The sequence below is a fragment of the Myodes glareolus genome, chromosome 13, assembly GCF_982192425.1.
Source record: "Myodes glareolus chromosome 13, mMyoGla1.1, whole genome shotgun sequence".
NCBI classification, from domain to species: domain Eukaryota; kingdom Metazoa; phylum Chordata; class Mammalia; order Rodentia; family Cricetidae; genus Myodes; species Myodes glareolus.
In genome coordinates this window covers 4,431,170-4,453,238 of record NC_142038.1, presented here as the reverse complement: position 1 = coordinate 4,453,238, position 22,069 = coordinate 4,431,170, and the positions used below count along the sequence as shown (strand labels likewise).

At 41.1% G+C, this 22,069-nt stretch overlaps 1 protein-coding gene and 1 pseudogene across 1 annotated transcript in view; one reads left to right on the top strand and one right to left on the bottom strand.

Annotated features, from left to right (window-relative positions):
* Nucleotides 1-5,395: 5,395 nt before the first annotated feature.
* Nucleotides 5,396-22,069, bottom strand: part of C13H18orf63 (chromosome 13 C18orf63 homolog) — a 30,621-nt gene continuing 13,947 nt past the window's right edge. The window contains exons 8-13 of the mRNA XM_087895891.1: nt 15,360-15,456; nt 15,167-15,252; nt 13,482-13,665; nt 8,501-9,520; nt 7,513-7,586; nt 5,396-6,287 (exon numbers count right to left, since the gene is read on the bottom strand). Coding sequence (XP_087752017.1) covers nt 6,263-6,287; nt 7,513-7,586; nt 8,501-9,520; nt 13,482-13,665; nt 15,167-15,252; nt 15,360-15,456 — 1,486 coding nt within the window. The 3' untranslated portion in view covers nt 5,396-6,262. The remainder of the gene's footprint in view (nt 6,288-7,512; nt 7,587-8,500; nt 9,521-13,481; nt 13,666-15,166; nt 15,253-15,359; nt 15,457-22,069) is intronic.
* LOC125390672 (U6 spliceosomal RNA) lies at nt 9,949-10,045 on the top strand (annotated as a pseudogene).

The following is a 22,069-nucleotide window of genomic DNA, read 5'->3' as shown; positions in this document are numbered from 1 at the left end:
CCTAAATGAGGGAACCTAACCTTTATATAGGAAACAGTCCTTGCTTCGGACGTGTCACCCTTGGATTGGCCCGCTGCCCATTAGCCCAGGTGAAGCCTCGGGAGTAGGCGGGGACAGCAGTGAAAAGTTACTGAGCACATGTGCGTTCACCTGGCGGTGAAACCAGATGCCAGCGCCATCTTGTAATGGAGAATGTGGATGCGGCCCTTCACAGCACTGTTGTGATTTTATTACTTATTCCTGTGGAGATGGTGCATAGGACCCCCTGGGCGACCCTAAAAAGAGATCTCTGGGTTTGGGGGGGACACATACTAAACAGCTTCTCTCTTCTGGAAAAGATGACTCAAAAAGGAAATGGAGGAACTATTGACAAATGGGACGTGAAAATAAAGACAAAAGGAAGGTGCAGTCAGATGGGGGTGGGGTAAGGAAGGAAGAAACTGGGCCCACGTGTTTTTCAGTCCGTGAGCTTTCAGACACCCCACAGCGCCCGAGTGGAGAGGAGAGAACCGCTTGCAGAAGTTGGTTGTCTTTCCACAGTGGGTTTCAGTGATCAAACGCGGGTCATCGGGCTTGCTCAGGGAGCGTTTCTAAGTGCTGCATCTACTGTTGGCTGCGCAGGGCAGGGGTTACCAGCTCCTTGCCAGGGAGCCTCCTGAGGGCGCAGCGGAGTGGGGTGAAATTATTGAAGGTGAAGGTTCTGAGCAAGGTGTTCTGCGAGCCCAATACTTCTTCCGTGAGTTGTAGGTAACTTGGATTTGGGCCACACAGTAACAAATGCGTCAGGATCTGACATTCCCCACTCCATTCACCAAGTGGAGATGTCAGTTGCTGTCCCTATGTACGATGCCACCCTCCACCCGCTGGACCACAGTGGAAATCTTAGGCATCCATACCTTGCTCTTCCCATGGTCTCAAGAGAGGGGCTGTTGGGAGGCCCGGAGGGAGCAAAATGAAGCTCTGGAGAAATATTACCTATCTTCATAGTTTCCATGTAAGCCCACACCTTAGTTCCCTCCTTGTAAATTATGCGAGCTGGATTTCTGTGGAGGAAGGCCACTTTCTACTCTAACATTGGCACATCGTACACACCAGGCAGCTTAGAGAGATGTTGAAAAGTCCCCTGGACCATCTCCATACACCCAGCAAAGTTACTAATTAATCAAAACCAGTAAAACAATTTGATTTGTAAATCCCCCTTTATTATTCCCTGATTCTCATCCCTTGGGAATTACACAGCCTTGCTAGAGAACCATCTTTGAATATCTCAAGGTGCCCTCTCTGGACATAAGCAGCTTCTCTGCACTTTAAGGCCTCCAAGGATGAGGCTGCCCATCAAGAATGTCATGGGTCCCAGCATCAGGTGGCCATGCTGCCTTCCCAGGCAGGACAGGTAGAGATGGTGAGCCTGCCTGTGTGCATGTGTGGAGAGAAGAGCAGCAAGGCATGCTAGTTAATGTTCTCCTTGGCTTCATACACCTCACTGAGCTGACCCAGCAGACGGACTATTCAGTGGTCTCTGAAAGGAGATCCTTCCTGTACCATGCTGATGTTCTGTCAGGCAGGGGAAGCCAAATTCGTATGTTCTGATGAAAATATTTTCTGATGATGTGGAACAAACATTCTGTTTCTCATCATCCCTCAGAACGGAGCTGCACTTGAAATCAGGTTAACAAGAGCTAAATTTAATCATCGTGTGACCGGATTGGGTGCTTGCATCCTGGGGTATCGAGTATCCTACTTTCTGTTGCTCTTCTCGGTTTCATCTCATTTCCTTAGGGACTGCAAAGCTATGGGAGGCAGCAAAATAATGAAATGTGGTAAATCTGGTCAGAGAAAAAATATGACTAAAACACTTTCCTCTCTTTCATTTCTACAATCCCATATTAAGTATAGGTTATTTTGGTTTACAAAGTACAAAAGCTGGTTCTTAGAAGGAAAGAGGCAGGCAGAATTATTGCTTTGCAAGTTACAGGGATTTCTCTACTTTATAACATATAAAAGTCCTTATATATAATATACTTATATTTATTTATTATAATATATACTTATATATTATAATAATATGCATTTATTAATTATTATACTTATATATTATAATGAATACATATTATAAAAATATAGGTCATAATCATTTATTACAACCTGCACAGTTTTGCTGAGCTTTCATAGAATTGTCTGAGAAGGCATGCCATTAGTCCCCAGCACACACAGAGGGCTCTTCTGCATCCAGTGCTTCTGCTCTCACCACTGGACAACTGTGTGGGTCTTGAGACCAGAGGGGGCCAGGAAAATGTGTCACTCTGAGAAACTCTGGATTCCCTGAAGAAGGAGACCGAGTATCTGGTGTTTCTGTTGGTGTTTCTCTGGTAAGTCTCGGCTCAGCACTGTAAGCTAGGATCTCATCCTTCCAAGCTATCAAGCCACAGGCACGATTGGAGATAGCCCTGAACTCCTACCCTTCAGGTTCTACCCTTCACAAGACACCAGGACCATTTTATAACTTCCTTACTTGCACCCATGGTGGTCCTAACATTTATCAACTGCCAGGATTCTGAGCTGGTCTCTCACCTTCTCTCCTATTCCCTGAGCCCTAATCTATCCGTGCTACAGCAGCTGCAGTAGCCTGTCAGATTGGGCCACCCTGTGGAATAAAGCAAATGCTCTCCCGGGTGCATGGAACCCAATGTGGTCAACTCCATCTCCCCTCTGGCTTCTTTAACTTCAGCCACTCTAGACTCCTTGGTGCTCCTTGAACCACAGGCTGTTTTTTGTGCCTAAGAACCTCATCTTTCTTTCCCTGCTGTAAACCAACGCCACCACCTTCTTTTAAGCTTCAGAAGTGCTTGATACATAGCAAATACTTTAATGAATATCCCTTTTCTCTTCTGAGACAGACTTTCACTGTGTAGTCCTGGCTATCCTGGAACTCTGTAGACCATGCTGGCCTCAAACTCAGAGATCCACCTGCTTCTGCCTCCCAAGAGCCCAGCTAATGAGTAACTTTTTAAGATGAAATGAAGATCTTTTGAGAGTAAAACTCTATGACATACTAAGGACCTAAGCTGGCTTAGGAAATGAACTACAGTAGGAAGGAATTTGCAGGGTCACTAAGCCGGCCCATCTCTGTATGGTCACCCTGACATCTGAAAAGTAAATGCATTTGAAATGCCTTAACTGTTTGTCTTCTGAAATAATATATAACATGAGCATTCTAAACATAAACACATGAGGTCATGCATCTTTAAATCTTTTTATTGATTATTTATAATTATCACCAAATAGTCATATCCTAGCATGTCCAGAATAAAAGTAGATCACATGCAACTTGAAAACAGAGTAAAAACTGGTTGGTAAACTAGAAAAATAAAAGCCATTCAGTGAGAAGCTCAAAGTTTTTCTCTTATTTGTGACAGTGAGTAACAGACACAAATAAAGTAAAAATAATTATAATATACGATAAAAACATAAAACCGAATACAATCATAGCAAGCAGCTAATATATATGAGAAACATTTTTACATAACTATAAATGTGATTCTTGGCATTGAGTTTCGCCTATTTCCATAAGTTGGTGGTTGATTTCTAAATCTCTGGATATAGGCAAACATAAAACCGCTTACTGTTTAGACCTGCAATGGCCCTGTAATGCAGAACTGAAAAATAAGGATTTTTGGAAAGGGTCCATACTGCAAACAAAGCATCAAGACCCTATAAAAAAAAAAAGATTTTTTTCCCTCCCAATTGACTGCAATTATTTTGGCTCTCAGAAATTGAAGTCTTTTAAAAACATTTATTTTGTGTTTTGAGTGTTTTGCCTGTATGTATGTATGTATGTATCATGTGTGTGACTGGTGCCTGGGAGGCTGAAGAAGACGTCAGATCCCCTTGGAACCTGAGTACAGGTGGTTGTGAGCAGCTCTATGGTGCTGGGAAATAAACGTGCATCCCTGACAAGAGGAGCAAGTGTTCTTAACTGCTGAGTCATCTCCAGCCCTCAGAACTAAAATCTTTAGTATGAACCAAGATCCTCATTGATTTCTCTGGTAATCTGAGCACAAATTTTTGGTGTGTGTGTGTTTCATTAGAATAATTGTAAGACAGAAATGTACTATAAAGAAAACAGACTCATAGAGATTCATGTTAGCACAGCAAACCCTATACGTATGTGAACACTCATCTAAAATGAAGCACTAGTGTTTGGGGTGTGACTCAGTTGGTAAAGAGCTTGCCTCACGTGCACAAACCCCGGATTCAGTCTCCAGCATGGTGTAAGCGGAGCAAGCTATAACCCAGCAGCCTGGAAGCAGAGGTGGGAAGACCAGCAGTTCAAAGCCATCCCATCTACACAGTGAGTTCAAGGCCAGCCTGGGCTACGTGATGCCCCGTCTAAGAAAACAGAAAGGAATAGTACGTTGTCAGTTCTAAGTAGTCCAGATGAGTAGAGTGGAGGAAGAGGGATTATAAAGATTCCGTGAAGAACTGGGAAGCGCTATACATTGCTTCTGCGTAGACTCATTATCTGACTAGTTTGCTGAGTTGAGTAATATGATGTCTTCCTAGCCTAAGGTGTGATGATGGAGCAGCTCCAGGAAGCACCTGGGAAGGCTGGTCCAAGAATGATCATGTGTGGATGACTGTGCTGACCACATGTGTATATTTCAGTACATCACTCTCAATGAAATACATTTCTACATAAGCAAAACAATGCTCTGGTGTTTACTGTGGTCTGCTGACTTTCCACAACATGGGCTTCATGAGAAAGGAGTTAAAATGGGCTTTGAATTAAATGTACTTTCTTCCTATAAAGATGATAAACTAGGAGCTAGAGATAGTTGTGGAAATAGAAGTGTTCACAGTAAGGCACAGAGCAAACTAATTGTGAGCCATAACTCTGGGAGCGGGAGCCACGGTCACATGGGAAGGAGGTTAGGACTTGCTTTTGTCTAACTCCAGTGTTTTGATGAATTGGTAGCAACAGCAAACCATATGTAAACAATCATAGGTCAGCTTACACTTGATTTCCTGCTGTGTCTTTTATATGATGAAGGATTATTGAAGTAGGACATTCAGTGAAGAATTTTGACTTTAAAAATATCTTTGGTATGCTATCAAATCCACTTAAAGTCTTAAAGTTGTGAAAGGGAGGAATTCTCATTTGTGAGACGCACTATTTGTACTTCTTGCTCCTGTTCCTTTCGGTGTTAGAGGGTTGTTCGTGGAGGACAAGCAGGGGATTCTGGACACTGGCTCCATCACCTATATATCCCTGAGCCTGAGCCACAGCCTACAGGAGTTTGCTAAAGACCAGACTCAGCCTTCAGGGCAAGTCCGTCCCTCCGCTAACGGAGGGTGAGCTTTGAGATACCCCACCCCACCCCACCCTAGCCACTCATGACCAGCAACTGATGTGAGCTGAGTTAACTTTTAAATGATGGGGTGTGCCTGACTTCTTGGTTGTGCATTGTCCCATACCCTTCCTGCTAAGCAAAACTGGCAGTATCAGGGGGAGCGCAGAGCTTTGGTAAACACCATCAGAAAGTGCCAGAGAGAAACAACAGGCTAAATACAAACACTAGTTTGACTGAAAAACCTTGCTAATGGAAACTGTAAAAGAAAAAAGCACTTTGTATCTGAGTTTTACCTCGGGATTATAAAAATTCTTTTCTTCATGCCTAATGCTTGCTTCTTGCTATAAAAAGTGGAGTTTGGAAACTGCCCGTGGCCACAGTCTCAGAATCCCAGTCTGGCTATGGTCACTGCTATAGCTGATACGTTTTTGTGCCCCGCAGAGATTTTCCCTTTTTCTTTTCCTGGAATAAAGTTTGCTCCTGGTTTAAAAGACTTGGTGGTTTCTCCTTCCATCCTTGTGAAATCCCCGGAGCCAACACTACATTGGATAAGGTGGTACAGGGGAGGCAGATGCAGGGAGATCTCTGTGAGTTTGAGGTCAGCCTGATCTTTATAGCAATTCCAGGCAAGCTGGGGCTACAGAGTGAAACTCCTTCTTTAAAATAATAATGTACCATATAAGAAACTTCAGTAACTTGCAGCATTCTGTATAGAACAATTTACATGCCTTACAATACTGAAAGTTTGTAAACAACTTAAGTAACATCAATAGGGAGCTAGTCAACCATGGCATTTCCACACTCAATAAAACACTGTGCAAAAACTGAGAAGAAAAGAGCCGAGTGAAGCAGGAAGCCCCAGGGCCGCACACACAGCCTGCGTCTCACCCATAGGCCGTGTCTGGAAAACTTCATCTGTGCTCTGGGAGATCATCCCTGAAAGAGCAATTGTAGGTAGAGTTTCACTTTTCAGAAATTTATTATTTTATGTGTATGGGTGTTTTGCCTGCATATATGACTGTGTGCCATGTGCAAGCCTGTTATCCACAGAGTCCAGGAGATGACATTATATCCCCGGGAACTGGAGTTATATATTGTTGTGAACCACCATGTTGGTCCTGGGAACTGAACCTGGGTCTTCTGGAAGAGGAGTCAGTGTTCTTAACTGCTAAGTCATATCTCCAGCGACCATTTTTTTTTAACTTATTTACTGAACTACTCCATATTACTCAAAAAATTTTATATAAGTATATATTAATTTTATAGCGGGGGGATAGTATTGTCCATTGATTACTACAGAAACTACAATTTTCTCATCATGATACTCTTCCTAATAGAATGATTTCATGTTAACATGTCAGGCATTAAGCAATTCAAAATGAGAAAGTGACTATATTTCTAAGACCATGGGACCTAGAATAGATTCATCTCTAAAAATGCAAAAAGCCATGTCCAAGGTATACACAATATTTTCCCCAGGCACATGAGAGTATTAAAATGAAGATGTTTAGAACTACATAAAATACCACATCATAATTTATATAAGAATAGACTTAGGCACCTTTTAGTTAATTCAAATCAGGTTGACGATTCTGTTAGCTCTAGAAAGAACTAGCATTTGGAACAGAAAAGCAGCTGTCTAGCTGGTTCTTAAAGGATCTGAACGCACGCCAGTGGTTTTATGTGAAGAATGTTTGTAGATGCTTCAGTCGTGTTTGTTCTCAGGACAGAGCAGATGGCAACAAGGAATAAAATGTTGTGGCCAGATGTACAGCTTTGTGAATTTGGTGCCAGGACCCAGAATGAAAGTTAAATCTCAAGTTTCAGCATAGCTGGCATCTTCCCACTTCGTGAGTGGATTTCAATGTGATGCTTAGCTCTGGGACTTCACTTAAATGCTGCTATTTCAGTCATGCCGAAGGAGAAGGATATTTTAGTGGGGCCATAGACTTGCATATTCAGTCAGCTGGCTTCCTAGTCTGTGGGACCCAGAACTAAAGAGAAGGGAGCCCGAGGGGTCCTTTCTCAAAGCCATTCTTCTTTGGGTCCACACAGGGGAAACAGTCGCTTATCCATAGGGGTCTTGTTCCTACTCCCTTGCTAACCTAAGTGCTGTTCTCTCTATTCAAGTAATGTAAGCAAGGGCACGCCCTGCGGTTACCTGGTGGGTGGTTCCACACTGTACTCGGCCTCAGGAATTCTGAAGGACTTCTTAGGTTTTGTTGTGTTAGGTACCTGTATAAATTGAAGAGTGGCATCTTGTTATAAGTTAACCATATTACAAACAGTTTTGATTCTTAGGAGAGTTAATCTCTCTCTTTAAAATTCTTTGACAATTTTATACATGTATATAGTGAATTCTGGCCATTGTCATTCCCAGGCCCTCCTCAAACCCTCCTCCATTTTCCACCAAAACCCTTTAAAACAAGTCTTGCTCCTACTCTGATGCCTTGAAATTTCTGACCAACTGAGTTTAATTTTGGTGACTTGTGTGAGCATGGTGGGAAGTCATTTGTTGGAGCATGGTCAACATGTTGGTGATTACACCACCAAAGCAACCCTAAGCAGCTCATATTCTCTCCGAGTGAGTGGGAACTCATGATCCCCTTTCCCCAACCCATGAAATGTTGGGGGTGGGGGGCCCAGTCTCCTTCAGGTCTTTCTTCTTGCAGGGAACCATAGCCACAGTGAGTTCACGGGTGCAGAGACACTGTTTCATAGCATCCCCCACCCCACCCCACCCCACCCCACCCCACCCCATACTCCAGCTCTTACAACCTTTCTGCTCCCGTTCTACAATGTTCTGTGAGCCATGAATGTCCTTAGATGTCCTATTTGCTGTTGCTTGTTTGTTTTTTGTTTTTCGAGACAGGGTTTCTCTGTGTAGCCCTGGCTGTCCTGGAACTCGCTCTGTAGATCAGATTGGCTTCAAATGCACAGAGATCCTCCTGACTCTGCCTCCCAAGTGCTGGGATTAAGAGGGGCACAACATTCTTAATCCTTTTTAAGGTAGAGCAGGGTTGGCTTTCTTAATTACCACATTTCTACATCAACTTGCGCACATTATTTACATTCTTATTTAAGACTCTAAAAGTGTAGCCATCTTATCATGATTTTTTTTCCAGGTTGAAAGAAAAACAAACTTTTACCTGTTTCCTAGAAGAACCAGATTGCCTCTGATGTGCGGCATTAGAACGATGCTTTGTAGAAGATTGTGAAGACTCAAGGCTTAGTTTCCGTCTGTGTTTCTGGGATGCTTTGCCCTCTATTAGGCCATGTTCGGCTGCGTCAGCTTCTTCAGTTTGATCTGCTAACTGTTGCTGTTGCAGTTGGGAGTCTCCCGTTTCTAAGTCTGATTCAAAAATGTGTGGCTGGCTTTTGAGTCTTAGTGACTCATGGCTTTTCCCCAAAATTTGTGTTATAAATCTGCTTGTTAAATTGCATTTTCTGCCAGTGTGGCTGTCACCAGCACTTTTTACCACACTTAAACTACTATCTGATATTTGTGTCATGGTGTTGGTAGACAGTGGCCCACCTTCAGTGAGGTGCGCAGCCCGCTCCACCTCAGAAGAGGGACGTTTCCCCTCAGGCTCACACAACTCAGAGCTTTTCCCTAGCAGAGGTCTGACGTTCTTCTGACTTAAATTCCTAGCCTGGATTTGAATGTTACTTTCTGGTCTTTTTCTCGGAGCTGAACCTAAGCTTGGTTTGCCCCACTGGGTTACGCTGGTTTTCGGCGCCAGTAGGGTCGGTTGTGTAACCGCGCTCTGTTTTCTTTTCACGCTGCCAAGTGTTGAGATGTCTTTGCTCACTTGCTCAGATTTCCTTTTGAAAACTGGTATGAACGCCGGGGCCCTCTTACTTTGTGAGCAAAGATTATCGCATTGAGTCTGTGTATTTTCACTGCTGGGTTTTGACTGCCCCACACGTAGGGGTGGCGCCCTGAGAGGCCTGGCGGGCTTTCTGTCCTGCGGAGACCCTGGCTGGAAGCGGCCTGCTGAGGACAAGCCTGAGCGCTGCTGGCTGACCAAAGGCTCCACCTTGTGGTTGGCTGCTGTTGGCTGTGGGACTAAAGGTAGCGCCCCTGAGGGCTTCAGCAAAGAGGCTTGAGTCAGAGCCGCTCTGAAGTGGCTTTTCGTCGTCAGATTGGGGGGTTTGACTTTGTTTTCCTGGAAGGATGGAGATTAGGAAAATGTAAAAGTGTAATATTAATAATATAAGTGAAACAGGAAAGAAAATACAAAGTATCAGAATACAAACACAAAGTAACACTAAAATGCATAGAACCATTGAAATGGAAAATACAAAGGAGCCTTCTGGTGAAATGTGTAGATTTCTCATCCCACATTACAGCACTATGTAAATCAACTGTAAGATCTAATGGAGGGGTGCATGCATTTGTTCGAGACCTCTAAGTGGGGTTTTGACTTCAGGGCAGGGTGCATATCTTAAGCCTGCCTGTGTTAGCACCCTCAGTTTCGGTGCCTGGCAGTAACTTGGTGAGCCCTTCTCAAACCGACTAGTTAGACACAGCCAAGAGATCCAAGTGTGTCCTCATCTTTAAAAACTGTCTGCATAGAAAATCAAGTCGTTCCATGCTCACTTGTGAGCCCAGACTAGAACTGGACGAGACAGAGATTAGTATGGCTCCTGAGCAAGGATGAAGGCAAATTTGTGAAGTGCCCCATATTTAAATAAAGAAACAAAAAGAAAGGAGCCGGTTCCACTGCTTCAGCCTAGGTGAACAATTCAAAGGCCTCTAGCACACCTACCACTGTCCTGGGGGACAGAACTGCCACCTACCGGTTCTTCTGCCCACACAAATCCAAAAGTTTGACCTTTGTAAATAATAACTCACACTTCCCCTTGCTCCAGGATTCTGGCAACACCTGCTCTATTTTCTTTTTCTATGATTTTCCCATTCTAGACACTTCATACGAGATCATACAATATTTTCTTTGCATACTTATTTCACCTAACATACTATTTTTTTTAAGATTCAGGTATGTTGCAGCACGTATCAGGATTTCTTTTCTTGTGATTCACTATTGCATAGTACGTATATATGATGTTTTTCTTATCTATTCAATTGTTGATGGAAAGTGTTTCTATTGTTTTGAAATAAAGGTATACTGGGCTTTCACTGCTGTATAAGAAAAACTAAACTAGTTAGATTTTCGCAACTTGTCACAAACTAGAGTCACCAGGAAAAGGGGGTGTCAACTGAGGAATGACGTCTGTCAGATTGGCATATGAGCACCCCTGTGGAGGTATTTTCATGATTCATCGTTGATGTTGGAGGGCCTAGCCCACCGTGGACAGCGCTACTCTCAGAAAGGCGTTCCTGGGTTCTATAAGAAAGTAGGCTCAGCAAGCCACAGAGAGCAAGCCAGTCAGTACCATTTCTGCACGGTGCCTGCCTCTGCTTCTGCTTGAATTCCTGCTCTCAGTTTCCTCAATGATTGAGTGTTAGTTGGTGGAGCAAATGCCTCCCCAATCCTGTGTTGCTTTTGGTCATGGTATTTACCAACAGAAAGTAAAGTAATATAGTAAAATTTGACAATAGCATAAAATGTAGACCACAGATTTATCTTCTTGCTCTTACAGATTAAAAATATGTCACAGCTTGAAACAAAAACCATAAAAGTTATAGGAATACTATGCAAACCAGAACAATTGATTTTTCTTTCTCCTACCGAGTTTCAGTTTTTGAATGAGGCTGGGAAGAGACCAGTGGAGAGTTCAGGGAGATCAGAATTATAGGTAGGCACAAAAAAATGATAAGATTGATCCAGTCATCTAGGGCAAAACAGGGCACATAAAAGTAATGTGGCTTAAAATTAAGAAAAATTGGGGCTTCAATACATACACTTTGGGGTCACAATTCTTATCCTCTGGAGAATGAAAAGAGTAATACAGACATTCTTCAGAGTCTCCTCTTTATAAGGGAACTAACAACAAACTAAAATCTGTCTGATAGGCATAGCATAGCCTCTTTGTCAAGACATCATCTGAGCAAAGACTACGACTACCGTCAGAGCCGGGCAAGAGGACGGCGTCTCCCACTCACGATGGGAGCCTCGCGTCTTCCCATTGTTTCCTCAGGAACAAGCACCTATGAAGTCCAATGTGCCGTTTTCTCACTGACATTTAGGGTGTTGATTTACACCCTGTCAATTAGATGCACATATCAACTGTGGGAAGTTGGAAGGAAGGGGAAGCAACGCCTGTGCCAGCTTTACTGAAAAAGTCAGCTACAAACACTTCCCTTGACTTCAGTCGCCGTTAGGCAGAAGTCTCACTGTTCACTCACTGGATGTCTGGGTCCAGTGCAGCCCGACATTAGGGTGTCTGCTCTTCCCCACAGAGAGCACTAGACAACCAACACATTCCCCACAAACCACTGCCCTTGCCTTACACGTGCTACATAACACACAGATGCTGTCATTGCAAATACTCTTAAATTATCCCATCAAATACCAGGAGACACTTTGTCACAACTGATGGAGTCACTCTGGAGAGTGAGTGTTTTCCCACTGCCTTGAAAGGAACATATCTGAGAACTAAGTTGAAACTAATTATAGACAAGCAAAGAACACTTGCTTTTTAGATCCTTGGGTTTCACAAACTGTATGTTTTTTTTTTTTTTTAATGTACCTCTTACTTGAGACACACCAAAACCTCTAGGCGGATTCGGATAAGGACAGATGACTTGCGTTCTGCGGACGTGTGTGTCTGCGCCTGAGATAGCTACGCTCACACCTGCTTTCCAGCCCTTGTCTGAAGCACACATGCAGCGAGAGCCGTGCCCAGGGGACCGCTTGCTCCCTAGCCTCTCAATTCATTGTTTACTCATTGTTTTAACTTTAAAATACTGTACATAGCCAAAAGGGAGGAAACTTTTAGGTTTATATTCAAAATGTATAGAAAAAGCAAAAAGGGCCTGTGCAAACAACAGATGAGATCATAAATAATTCACAGAACTTAAATATTCTTAAGCTGTCAACAGCTGCAGCTCTATGGAGCCATGAGCCAACTGACACATAATGTATACAACTTTGAATAATGATATAGAATTAAATAAACTAAATATTTTACAGATACCCAACAGCATCCCAGTATTAAGGTAATAAGGAAGAAGAATTTGATAAGCCTACTACTTATCTGGGCTTCGTGGTTGGATGTTACTGAAGGGGAAAGCCCTTCTGCTGCATCCATGCTTTGGGTGTCGGAAAATCAGGACAGGGTCTTTCATTCTGTTAACCATTAACATCCAGGAAAGTTGAGGCAAAAAGAGGTCAGTATGCTTAGGCTTAGCCACACACACACACACACATGCACATGCATGCACACACACACACACACAAGCACGCACACACACATACATGCATACACACAAATACACACATACATACAAACACACATAGGCACATGCACTCACACACACAAGCACATACACCATGATTACTGAAACTGGAGATAATATAATCCAGAGAGGCACACTCTACCTAAACTAGCAGTAATGGGCAGTGTTATAAAATGTCAGGGGAGGGAGACAGAAAATTTAAAAATGTTTAAAAAGAAAATGGAAAAGTAAGAGAATGACTATTCAGATGTGGGTTATTTATTGAAATTTGGTTCTGTGTGTGGCACCACACTTGTCTGTCTTGCTAAAGCCGAGTCCCTAGCTTATGAGAAATAAAATAAATTGGCTTTAAATGACGGGGAGTCAGGCATGCTGGTTTCCTCCTGAAGTTAATGCCTTGCTCAGGCAGGCACCAGTGATGGCTTTTCTCCTGCTGTAGGATTCAGAGAAGACTTCTCCTGACTCCGCCGAGTGGGCAACAGGCACCTACTTCTCCTGAACAGGCTTTCCCTGGTCAGACTGTCCAGCTGAGCAGTTCACAACATTCTCTCTCTCTAATCTCCAGTAACCCAGTCCACATATATACAGATATGGATGAAACACATCAGAAAGAATGATTGTGTGTCATGAAATGCAATAATAACAACGGTAGGGCAAACAGTTAAGTAGCAGTAACAATAAATAGCACTTGTGAGATGCTGTACCAAGAAAAGTTTGTGATCTGCTAAAGAATTCAGAGATGCTGGATGAGATAAAAGTTTTACCTGTGTCTGTGGTCTGCTTAGCTCCTGTGTGTAGTAGCAAGGCTTGCTTGTCATCTTTATGGGAAATCCACATATATGAGGCAGTTTAGATTTTAAGTCTGAAAGAAAGCTTTTCAGCACGCCTTCCAAATCCACCCTCGGGAAGAACTGGATGGGCTGACTCCTGATGCAGCTGAGAGGGTACCTGAGCGAGGGGGAAGGTTAAAGAGCAACACGAAGGTTTCTGTCTGCAAGACAGCACTTTCCTTCTTCAAAAAGGCGGCAATGTTGACAAGATACAAACAGATTCTATTTTTATGTTATATTCTACTGTTTTCAAAGCTAAAAAGCATTCCTTCTTTTCTTCTATTTTAGTTTATTTTTATTAAAAATTGTGTGTGTGTGTGTGTGTGTGTGTGTGTGTGTGTGTGATATGAGACAACAAGATGAATCACCGTGTCCTTGTTTTGTAAGTAGAACTGGAAGTAGAGTAGATCACAGTGCCATCTATCACCCGCACAGAGTCTAAGGGCAAAATTAGTAGATACTAAGCTGCTCTTATCTTCAAAGCAATGGAAAGCTTGGCACGGAGAAGAAACCCATTACCAATTATATTCAGACTTCAAAACCAGTCCTTCAAGGGAAACAGTCACTTTTCCTAGTGAGAAATCCTGTATACACGTGGGATAGTGCTGGCACTTAAAGGAAGGGAATTGCTGCTGGTGTCGATTGCGCTTTGCCTGGGTTAGGAAAGAGCACAGAACACTGGCTCTTCTAGTCCTAAACCCCACTGTCAGAATGGCAAAAGCCGCGCTAATTAAGATTTAAGAGCTCCACCCACGGTCTTGTGTTCTGTTTCTGTGTATATTTTTAAAGTAATATTAAGAAAGCTATTTTCCTAAATCAATGCAGTGTGTTAAGTGCAAGTCAAATCTAAAAACAAATCTTCCAAAGAGGAAGGTCTTAGTGACCTTTAACTTAACCCGTTCAATACTGCCTGAGCAACACTGGGGGGAGCTCTTGGCTAAGGAGAATCCTATGGTTGGTTTCTTAATGTTCTACTAGCAAATACATGTACATACTTTTTGCTAGTCTGAATTTTCTTTTCTTCTCTAAATTTAAATTTAAATTATTTAGTCTTTAAAGCCTGGAATGGTGGTAAATCCAGCACTGAAAAAACTGAGGCAGGAGGATGGCTCGTTCAAGAATAGCCTGGGTTACATAACAAGACTTTATCTCCTTCCTGTCACTAAAGTAGTTTCCTATTAGAAGCAATTAAGATCTATTAAAGATTAGGAGATGAGAGGTTGGAGATGTAGCTCAGCTGGCAGAGTGATGTAATATAGAGTCTTGCAGTGAGTACTGGACCTAATCCTATCCTCAGCAAAACCTGGATGTGGTGGCGTATGCCTGTAATAGTTGCACTTGAAAAGTACAGATGGGAGTATCAGAAATTCCAGAGTAGCTTGGGATACACAGTGAGTTCCCAGCCAGTCTGGGTGATATGAAACCTGTCTCAAAAACAAAATAAAAATACCCAAAATAAACATCCACAAAAATTCTTATTAATATCATCTTCTAAGCTAAATTAAAAACAGCTGTGCAGGAAACGTGGGTCCCTTAAATAAAGACAGCATGGGGCATGAGCAAGCCTGGTTCACAAGGCAGACAGAAAGTATCTGCTATCATCAGTATGCAAAGGATACGTGAAGGTCCTTTCTTTGGCCATTCTGAAGTAGATGCTACAGTATGTTTTCAGGTCTCCATGGTCTTCCGGAAGTTTATAGCCGTACTATAAATTAAGCACACGATATAAATCTTGCTGGAGGAGTCTGTCCTTGTGTTACATGGCAAGCAGAGATCAAATAACACTTAATGAGATGCACATGTGTTTCTTACCAGGTCATCCCAGTGCCTCCGGAAATCGTCGAAGGAACGGAAGGGACAGTCAGGTGGTGGAGTATGAAGAACGTTTATTATCTGCCCCATTTTCATACTGTGAACAAGGAGATTTGATACAACGTTACGTCACTGCTTAAATATAGGTAAACGTTGTTTGAGAAGTTAACTGTGCTTTAGAAAGTATTCCAAAAGACTTAGCGAGTGATATCACTATTCACATATAAATGACAAACTAATCTCTTGCATTGAGGAGAAAACCCCATTACCTTAAGTCTTTTGTTTTGACACGTAAATTTTAAATATATTTGATATGCTTTGAATTATAAATAGGTTGTGGAATGCCTTAATCAGCTTCATATATACATTACTTCACATATGTACATATTTTTGTGGTGCAAATACATCTATTTGTAGTAATTTTCAAGAACAACAATTTGTTGATATTCACTAAAGTGTGTTATACACAGATTGTTTGTAATGTATTTCTTCTGTCTGAGATTCTTTATCAGTGACCAGCATCTCTCTGCTGTAGTCCAAAGCCCCATCCTACCTCTGGTAACTGTGATTATCAACTTCTCTCTGCTGTAGTCCAAAGCCCCATCCTACCCCTGGTAACTGTGATTATCAACATCTCTCTGCTGTAGTCCAAAGCGCCATCCTACCCCTGGTAACTGCAATTTTACTGTTTTCATGAGTTCAACTTGTTAGATGCAACATATAAGATCACATAGAATTTGTCTATCTTATTTTGCTTAGTATAACATGTTTCAGGTTCATCATCCATATTGTCGCACATGACAGGATTGCCCTCCTTTAAGGCTGAATGTTGTTCCATGTGTATACACACCACATCTTTATCTGTTCTATCAGATAGATGCTTATGCTGTATCCATGTTTCACCTACAGTGAAGGGTGCTGCAATGGATGTGAGTGCAGAAATACCTCTGACATGCTGATTTTATTTATTTGATGACTTATTTCCTTTGGACATATAGGATTAATGATCATGTGGTAATTCCATATTTAGCATTTTAAGAAATTTCCATATTGTTGTCTATAGTATTTGTATTAATTTACATTCTCGTGAGCAGCATGTTGATATCCCTATTACATGGGATGCTTACATTTCTTTTAATTTAAGGATTTTGTACATGACTATACTGTATTTCTATCCTTTCCACCCTGCCTTTGCCCTTCCCTCAACTTCCCTATCCTCCCAACCACTTCCTTTTAATTCATGAACCTTCTATATTTGTTTGTTAAATATATATGTATATGTATGTATGTGTGTGTGTTGTAGAATATTAGTTAAAGATGTGTTACATTCATTTATGCTGTGGAACATTTGTTTAATGATGCAAAGATGTGTTGCATTCTTTTATGTTGCACTTGTTTAACTCTGTGAAGCTGTGTTACTGTGCCTGCCTAAAACACCTGATTGGTCTAATAAATAGCTAAATGACAGATACCTAGGCAAGAGAAAGAAATGGTGCAAGGGACTGGTGGGCAGAGAGAATAAAGAGAAAGAGGCCTGCCAAGCTAATACCAGGTATTCAAAAGCAAAAATGGTCTCAGTGTATTTCTTTGGGAGCTGGGTGACAGGTCCCCAAAGAGTAAAAGATTTTTTAAAAAATCAACTACATATGTATGTATGAATATATGACCTACTGAGTCTAATTACTTTGTACTTATTTGCATAAATGTAAATTAAATAAGCTGACCTTTAAGGCCTGAGGTCTTGTCCTTAAAAACAAAACAAAACACCAAAAATTGGTTCTTTGTCCCTCAACAGACATTGCCTACAGCTTTTCATCTGGGGGTGGAACCTTATGACATTTTCTTCCAATCCACATCGGTGTGTTGATGGGTTTGGTCTTTACAGGTTTTATGCAGGCAACTACATTGTTGAGAGTTCATGGGTGCAACACCCCTGTCCAGAAGAAACCGTCAGAGAGCAGGTATCTCAGTTGTCTGGCTCTAACAATCTTTCCACCCCAACTTCCAAGATGTTCCCTGAGCCATGGGTGTAGGTGTTGGATTTCAGATTTCCCCTGCGGGATGGGGAAGCCACAGTCATTTATTCTCTGCATTTTGATGGGCTGTGGCTCTAACTGTCTGCTGCAAAAAGAAGCTTCTCTTGTAAGATGTGCGAATGGCGCTTATCGAGGAGCAGATGGATGAGCATGCAGAAGAAAACTTACTGGCAGCTGTATTACTTTAACAGTATGGGCCCTTCCCAGCTATAGACTCTTGGGGAAATTTACATTAGCAGGCAGGAGTTACTTCCAAGTGAGCGGTTCTTATTAGACACAGCTTGGCTGCCGTCAGGATACAAGGGCCACTATTGCACTATCATCAGGATACAAGGGCCACTATTGCACTATCATCAGGACACAAGGGTCACTATTACACTATCTTGCGAGTCCCGCTATTATTGTGGCTCTCGGGCTTTAGAGTTGGGTAAGACTATTGATATCTTTCTCCTGAGGCATCTGGCACAGCACCTTCTAACACATGACAATTATCTTCAGGGAAGAGACTCCCAGATAAGTTTCAGCTTGGTTTCTACAGGTCCTGGGAGCAAAGTTTGTAGTGTCTTCAGCAAGAGGGTCTTACCTTCACGTTTGTTAGGTAACTAAGAACAACGGACTTCTTGACTAACAAGAAAGTAGCCCCTGCCTGACACTTGGGTTTTTGTAAAATAGTCCAAGTCTTCCGGGAGGTGATTTATTCTGCTCTGTGGGGCAAGTGCTTCAAAACATGTTTTCACTCTCCATATATATATCATACATAGATTATGCTTCCTCACTGCTACCCAGTTAATGCCCCATCCCGTTTCCCCTTCCCCCTTCATAGCACCTATGTTCTGACATTGCTCTAGCCCTACTTTTCATCCCTCACTGGCTTTCGTGATTACTCTAAGTTATACACTCAAACCTATAGATTTAGACTGAGAGCCCACAAAGAAGAGAGAGCATTTGTCTTTCTGGGTCTGGGTTATCTCACTCAGTATATTTTTCAGTTCCATTCCTTCACCTGAAAAGTTCATGGCTTCATCTTTATAACTGAGTAGAATTCCACTGTGGATGTGTACATTTCCATTATCTAGTAATGACTTGATGGACATCTAGGCTGTTTCCACTCTCTGGCTCTTGTGAATAGAGTCCTGGACACAGCTGAGCAAGTCTCTGTAGTAGGGTATCAAGTCCTGTGGGTGTATACCAAAGAGTGGTGTAGCTTGATTGTATGGTAGATCTCTCTGTGTGTGTGTCTGTGTGAATGTGAGTCTGTGTGTGCATTCTCTACACTGATTTCCATAGTGGCTGCACAATCCTATTATCCTACCAACAGTGGGTAAAGGTTCTCCTCTCTTTATATCCTTGATAGCATTTACTGCAAGTTGTTTATTTGTTCTTAGCCATTCTGGCTGGGGCAAGATGAAACCTTAAAGTTATTAAATTTCCACTTCCCTGTTTGCTAATGGTGGTCTTAACCACTTTTGTTTTTCTTGCAGAACTTTCTGCTAATTATCTTGTATTAGCCACTTTTCCATTGCTGTGATAAAATATCAGGACCATTGTGGCTGACATAGTAGCAGGAGCAGAAAGCTGAGAGATCCTATTTTCAACCACAAACACAAAGGAGAGATAGTGAACTTGAAATGCAGTGAGGTTTAGACTCTCAAAGTCCACCTCTAGTGATATAAGATAAAAAAATTTTAAATTATAATGTAAAAGAAAGTATAAAGTAATATATTTTCTTCAGCAACACTGTGCTATCTCCCCAAGTATCCCCAAGTAGCATTATCAACTGGAGGCCAAGAATTCAAATGCCTGAGCCTATAAGAGACATGTTCATTCAAACCACTACAGATTTATAGCCCTCTTCCATTGGATTGTTTTTCTTTATTCTTTTATTGTTTTAAGGTTTTTGCAATATTCTAAGCGTTAATTCTCTGTTGGATGTATAGCTGGTAAAGATTCTCTCCTCTTCACTTATTATTTCCTTTATTACACATAAGCTTTTAGTTTTATAAGAGCCCATTTGCTCATTGTTGGGGCTGATTCCTGGGCCATTGAAGTTCTATTAGAAAGTCTTTTCTATACCTATATCCTGTAGGGATAGTCTGTTTTCTTCTAGCAATTTCAGACTTTCAGGTTTCTCTCTGAAGTTTCTGATCTATTTGGAGTTAATTTTGTGCATGATAATAAATATAAATCTTCTACATGTGTGCATCAAAATTTCTCAGGACTGTTTGTGGAAGATCCTCTCTTTCCTCCAGGGTGTATTTTTGACATCTTGATCGAATATCAAGCAGCTGTACTAATGTGCATTTGAGACTGTGTCTTCTATCTTGTTCCATTGATCTACAAGTCTACTTTTGTATCATGCTGGTTTTATTACTATTTCTGTGTAATGTGACTTAAATATTGTATGGTGATAATGGGTCATTATTATTTTTTAGATACAGGATTGCTGACATTATTCATGCCTTTTGTGCTTTCATATGAAGTTTAGAGGTTTTTTCTATCGCTCATACAGAGTTTAACTGAGAATGCATTGAATCTATAAACTGCTTTTTTGCAGGATGATCGGTTTCACAGTAGTATTTCTAGCAATCCATGAGCATGGGAGGTCTTCCCATTTTCTAGAGACTTCCTCCATTCATTTCTTAAGAAATTAAATTTTTCATTGTACAGACCTTTCACCTCCTTGGTTAGGTTTATTCCTGGGAATTTTTCCATCTTTTTTTTTTCTCTCTCTCTCCTGAAGATATAGTAAATGGGCATGTTTCCATGGATTACGTTCTCAGTATGTTTGTTATTGATGGGTGGAAAGGATGTTGAGCTTTGCAAGTTAATTTTATATTCGGCCACTTGCTGAAGTGATGATTTCTAATTTTCTGGTGCAATATTTGAGTTATCGTATATATAATATCAAGCTATCTGCAAATAGGGATATTTGTATCCTTTTAGTTTCCTTCTCTCATCTTAAAACTCTAGTTAGAACTTTATAAACTTTCAATTTATTGAAAAGGAATGGAGCTAGAGAACATTCCTCTCTCATTCCTGATTTTAATGAGGTTGCTTCAAATTTTTCTCTATTTAGAATGTTGGCTAGTGGGTGTGACATTATATAGGCCCTTTCTACATCTATTGATATTTTTCTTTTTGATGATACCATTCTAACAGATATGAGGTTATATCTCATTATGATTTCAATTTAGATTTCCCTATTGTTATTGAATGATTTTCCATGTGTTTATTAGCTATCTGGATATCTTCTTTTGTCCATGTAAGTTGGGTTTAGTGGCATCTGCTTTTAAACCCAGCACTCGAGAGGCAGAGGGAAAGGGTAACTCGGCGAGTTCAAAGTCTAATCATGAATTCTAGGACAACCTGGGCTGCACAGTGAGACCCTGTCTGCAAGAAGAAGAAGAGAAAGAAGAAACGGCTCTTTCTTTGTTAATTTGAAAATCAGGTTATTTTCTTGCTGCTGAATCGAGTTTTTGTATGTCTACCCTGATGTGAATGGAGTGTTTGCTCCCTCCTAAATTTAATTGACATTGTAGCCATTTAAGAGGTAATTATGCTGGTAAGGTTCTGCTCACAATGAGTACAATGATGTAATTATCTCAGGTTTTAGTTCCTTATAAAATAGCAATCTTGGCCTTTTTGTGTGTCTTTCTGGACCTCTCTTTGCCTGTTTACTCTGGAATGACAGAGCAAAGAACTCAGCAGAAAGTTAATGTGCTGGTGCTTTAGTCTCAGACTTCCTAGCTTTCAGACCGATAAGAGAAATAAGTTCGTATTGCATATAAATTATCCAGGACCAAACATTCTATTATAGAAGCACAAAATATTCTAAGAGAAAAATGGTTTAGAAGTATTTTCTCATACTTCCTGGTGATCCTCAGTCTTTTGACTATTTTCTTTGGTATGCAGAAGAGTTTTGGTTTGAAAGTTCTGTTGATCCATTTCTACTTTTGTTGTACAATGTTTTGGGCCATACAAAAAACTCACCCCCAGATCAAAGCCACGATGCTTTCCTGAAGTTTTTAATGAAGTTTTCATAGCACTAAATGATAAATACTTAATTTACAGAAAGCTGTTCTGTTCTGTCAGTCTGTATGTCTGCCTATTGTTTCAATTATTATAGTTTTGTACGATAGTTTGAAATCAGAGTGTGATGCCCCCAAAATTGCTCTAGTTCCTTGGGGTCTTTATTTCCATATGAAATTAAAACTTTTTTCTACTTTTGAAGAATAGCATAATTTGGTAGAGATTACATAAAATCTGTAGACTAGATTGTGTATATTTTAATGGTTCTAATTCCTCTAATCTATGACTGAACTCTCTTTACAATTATTTATGTCTTCTTCAATGTCTTTTAGAAGTATTTTTAAATTTTAACTTTCACCTTTTTGTTAGATTTATTCTAGAATTTCTTTTTGTTAGCTACTTTGAATGAGATTGTTTTATTAATTTCTTCTTTATATATTCCCTAATGAAGTATGGAAATGCTGCTGAATTTTCCTGTTGTTGACAGTGGTGGTTTGAGGCACAGGCTTGCTAAGTAATCAAGGTTAGTCTTGAGATCATGGTCCTTCTACCTCAACCTCCTATGTTCTGGAATTATAGGTGTGTACCAGATACTATGGGTTTTATAAGTTGGTTCTATAGCATGCAACTCTTTGAATTCACTTC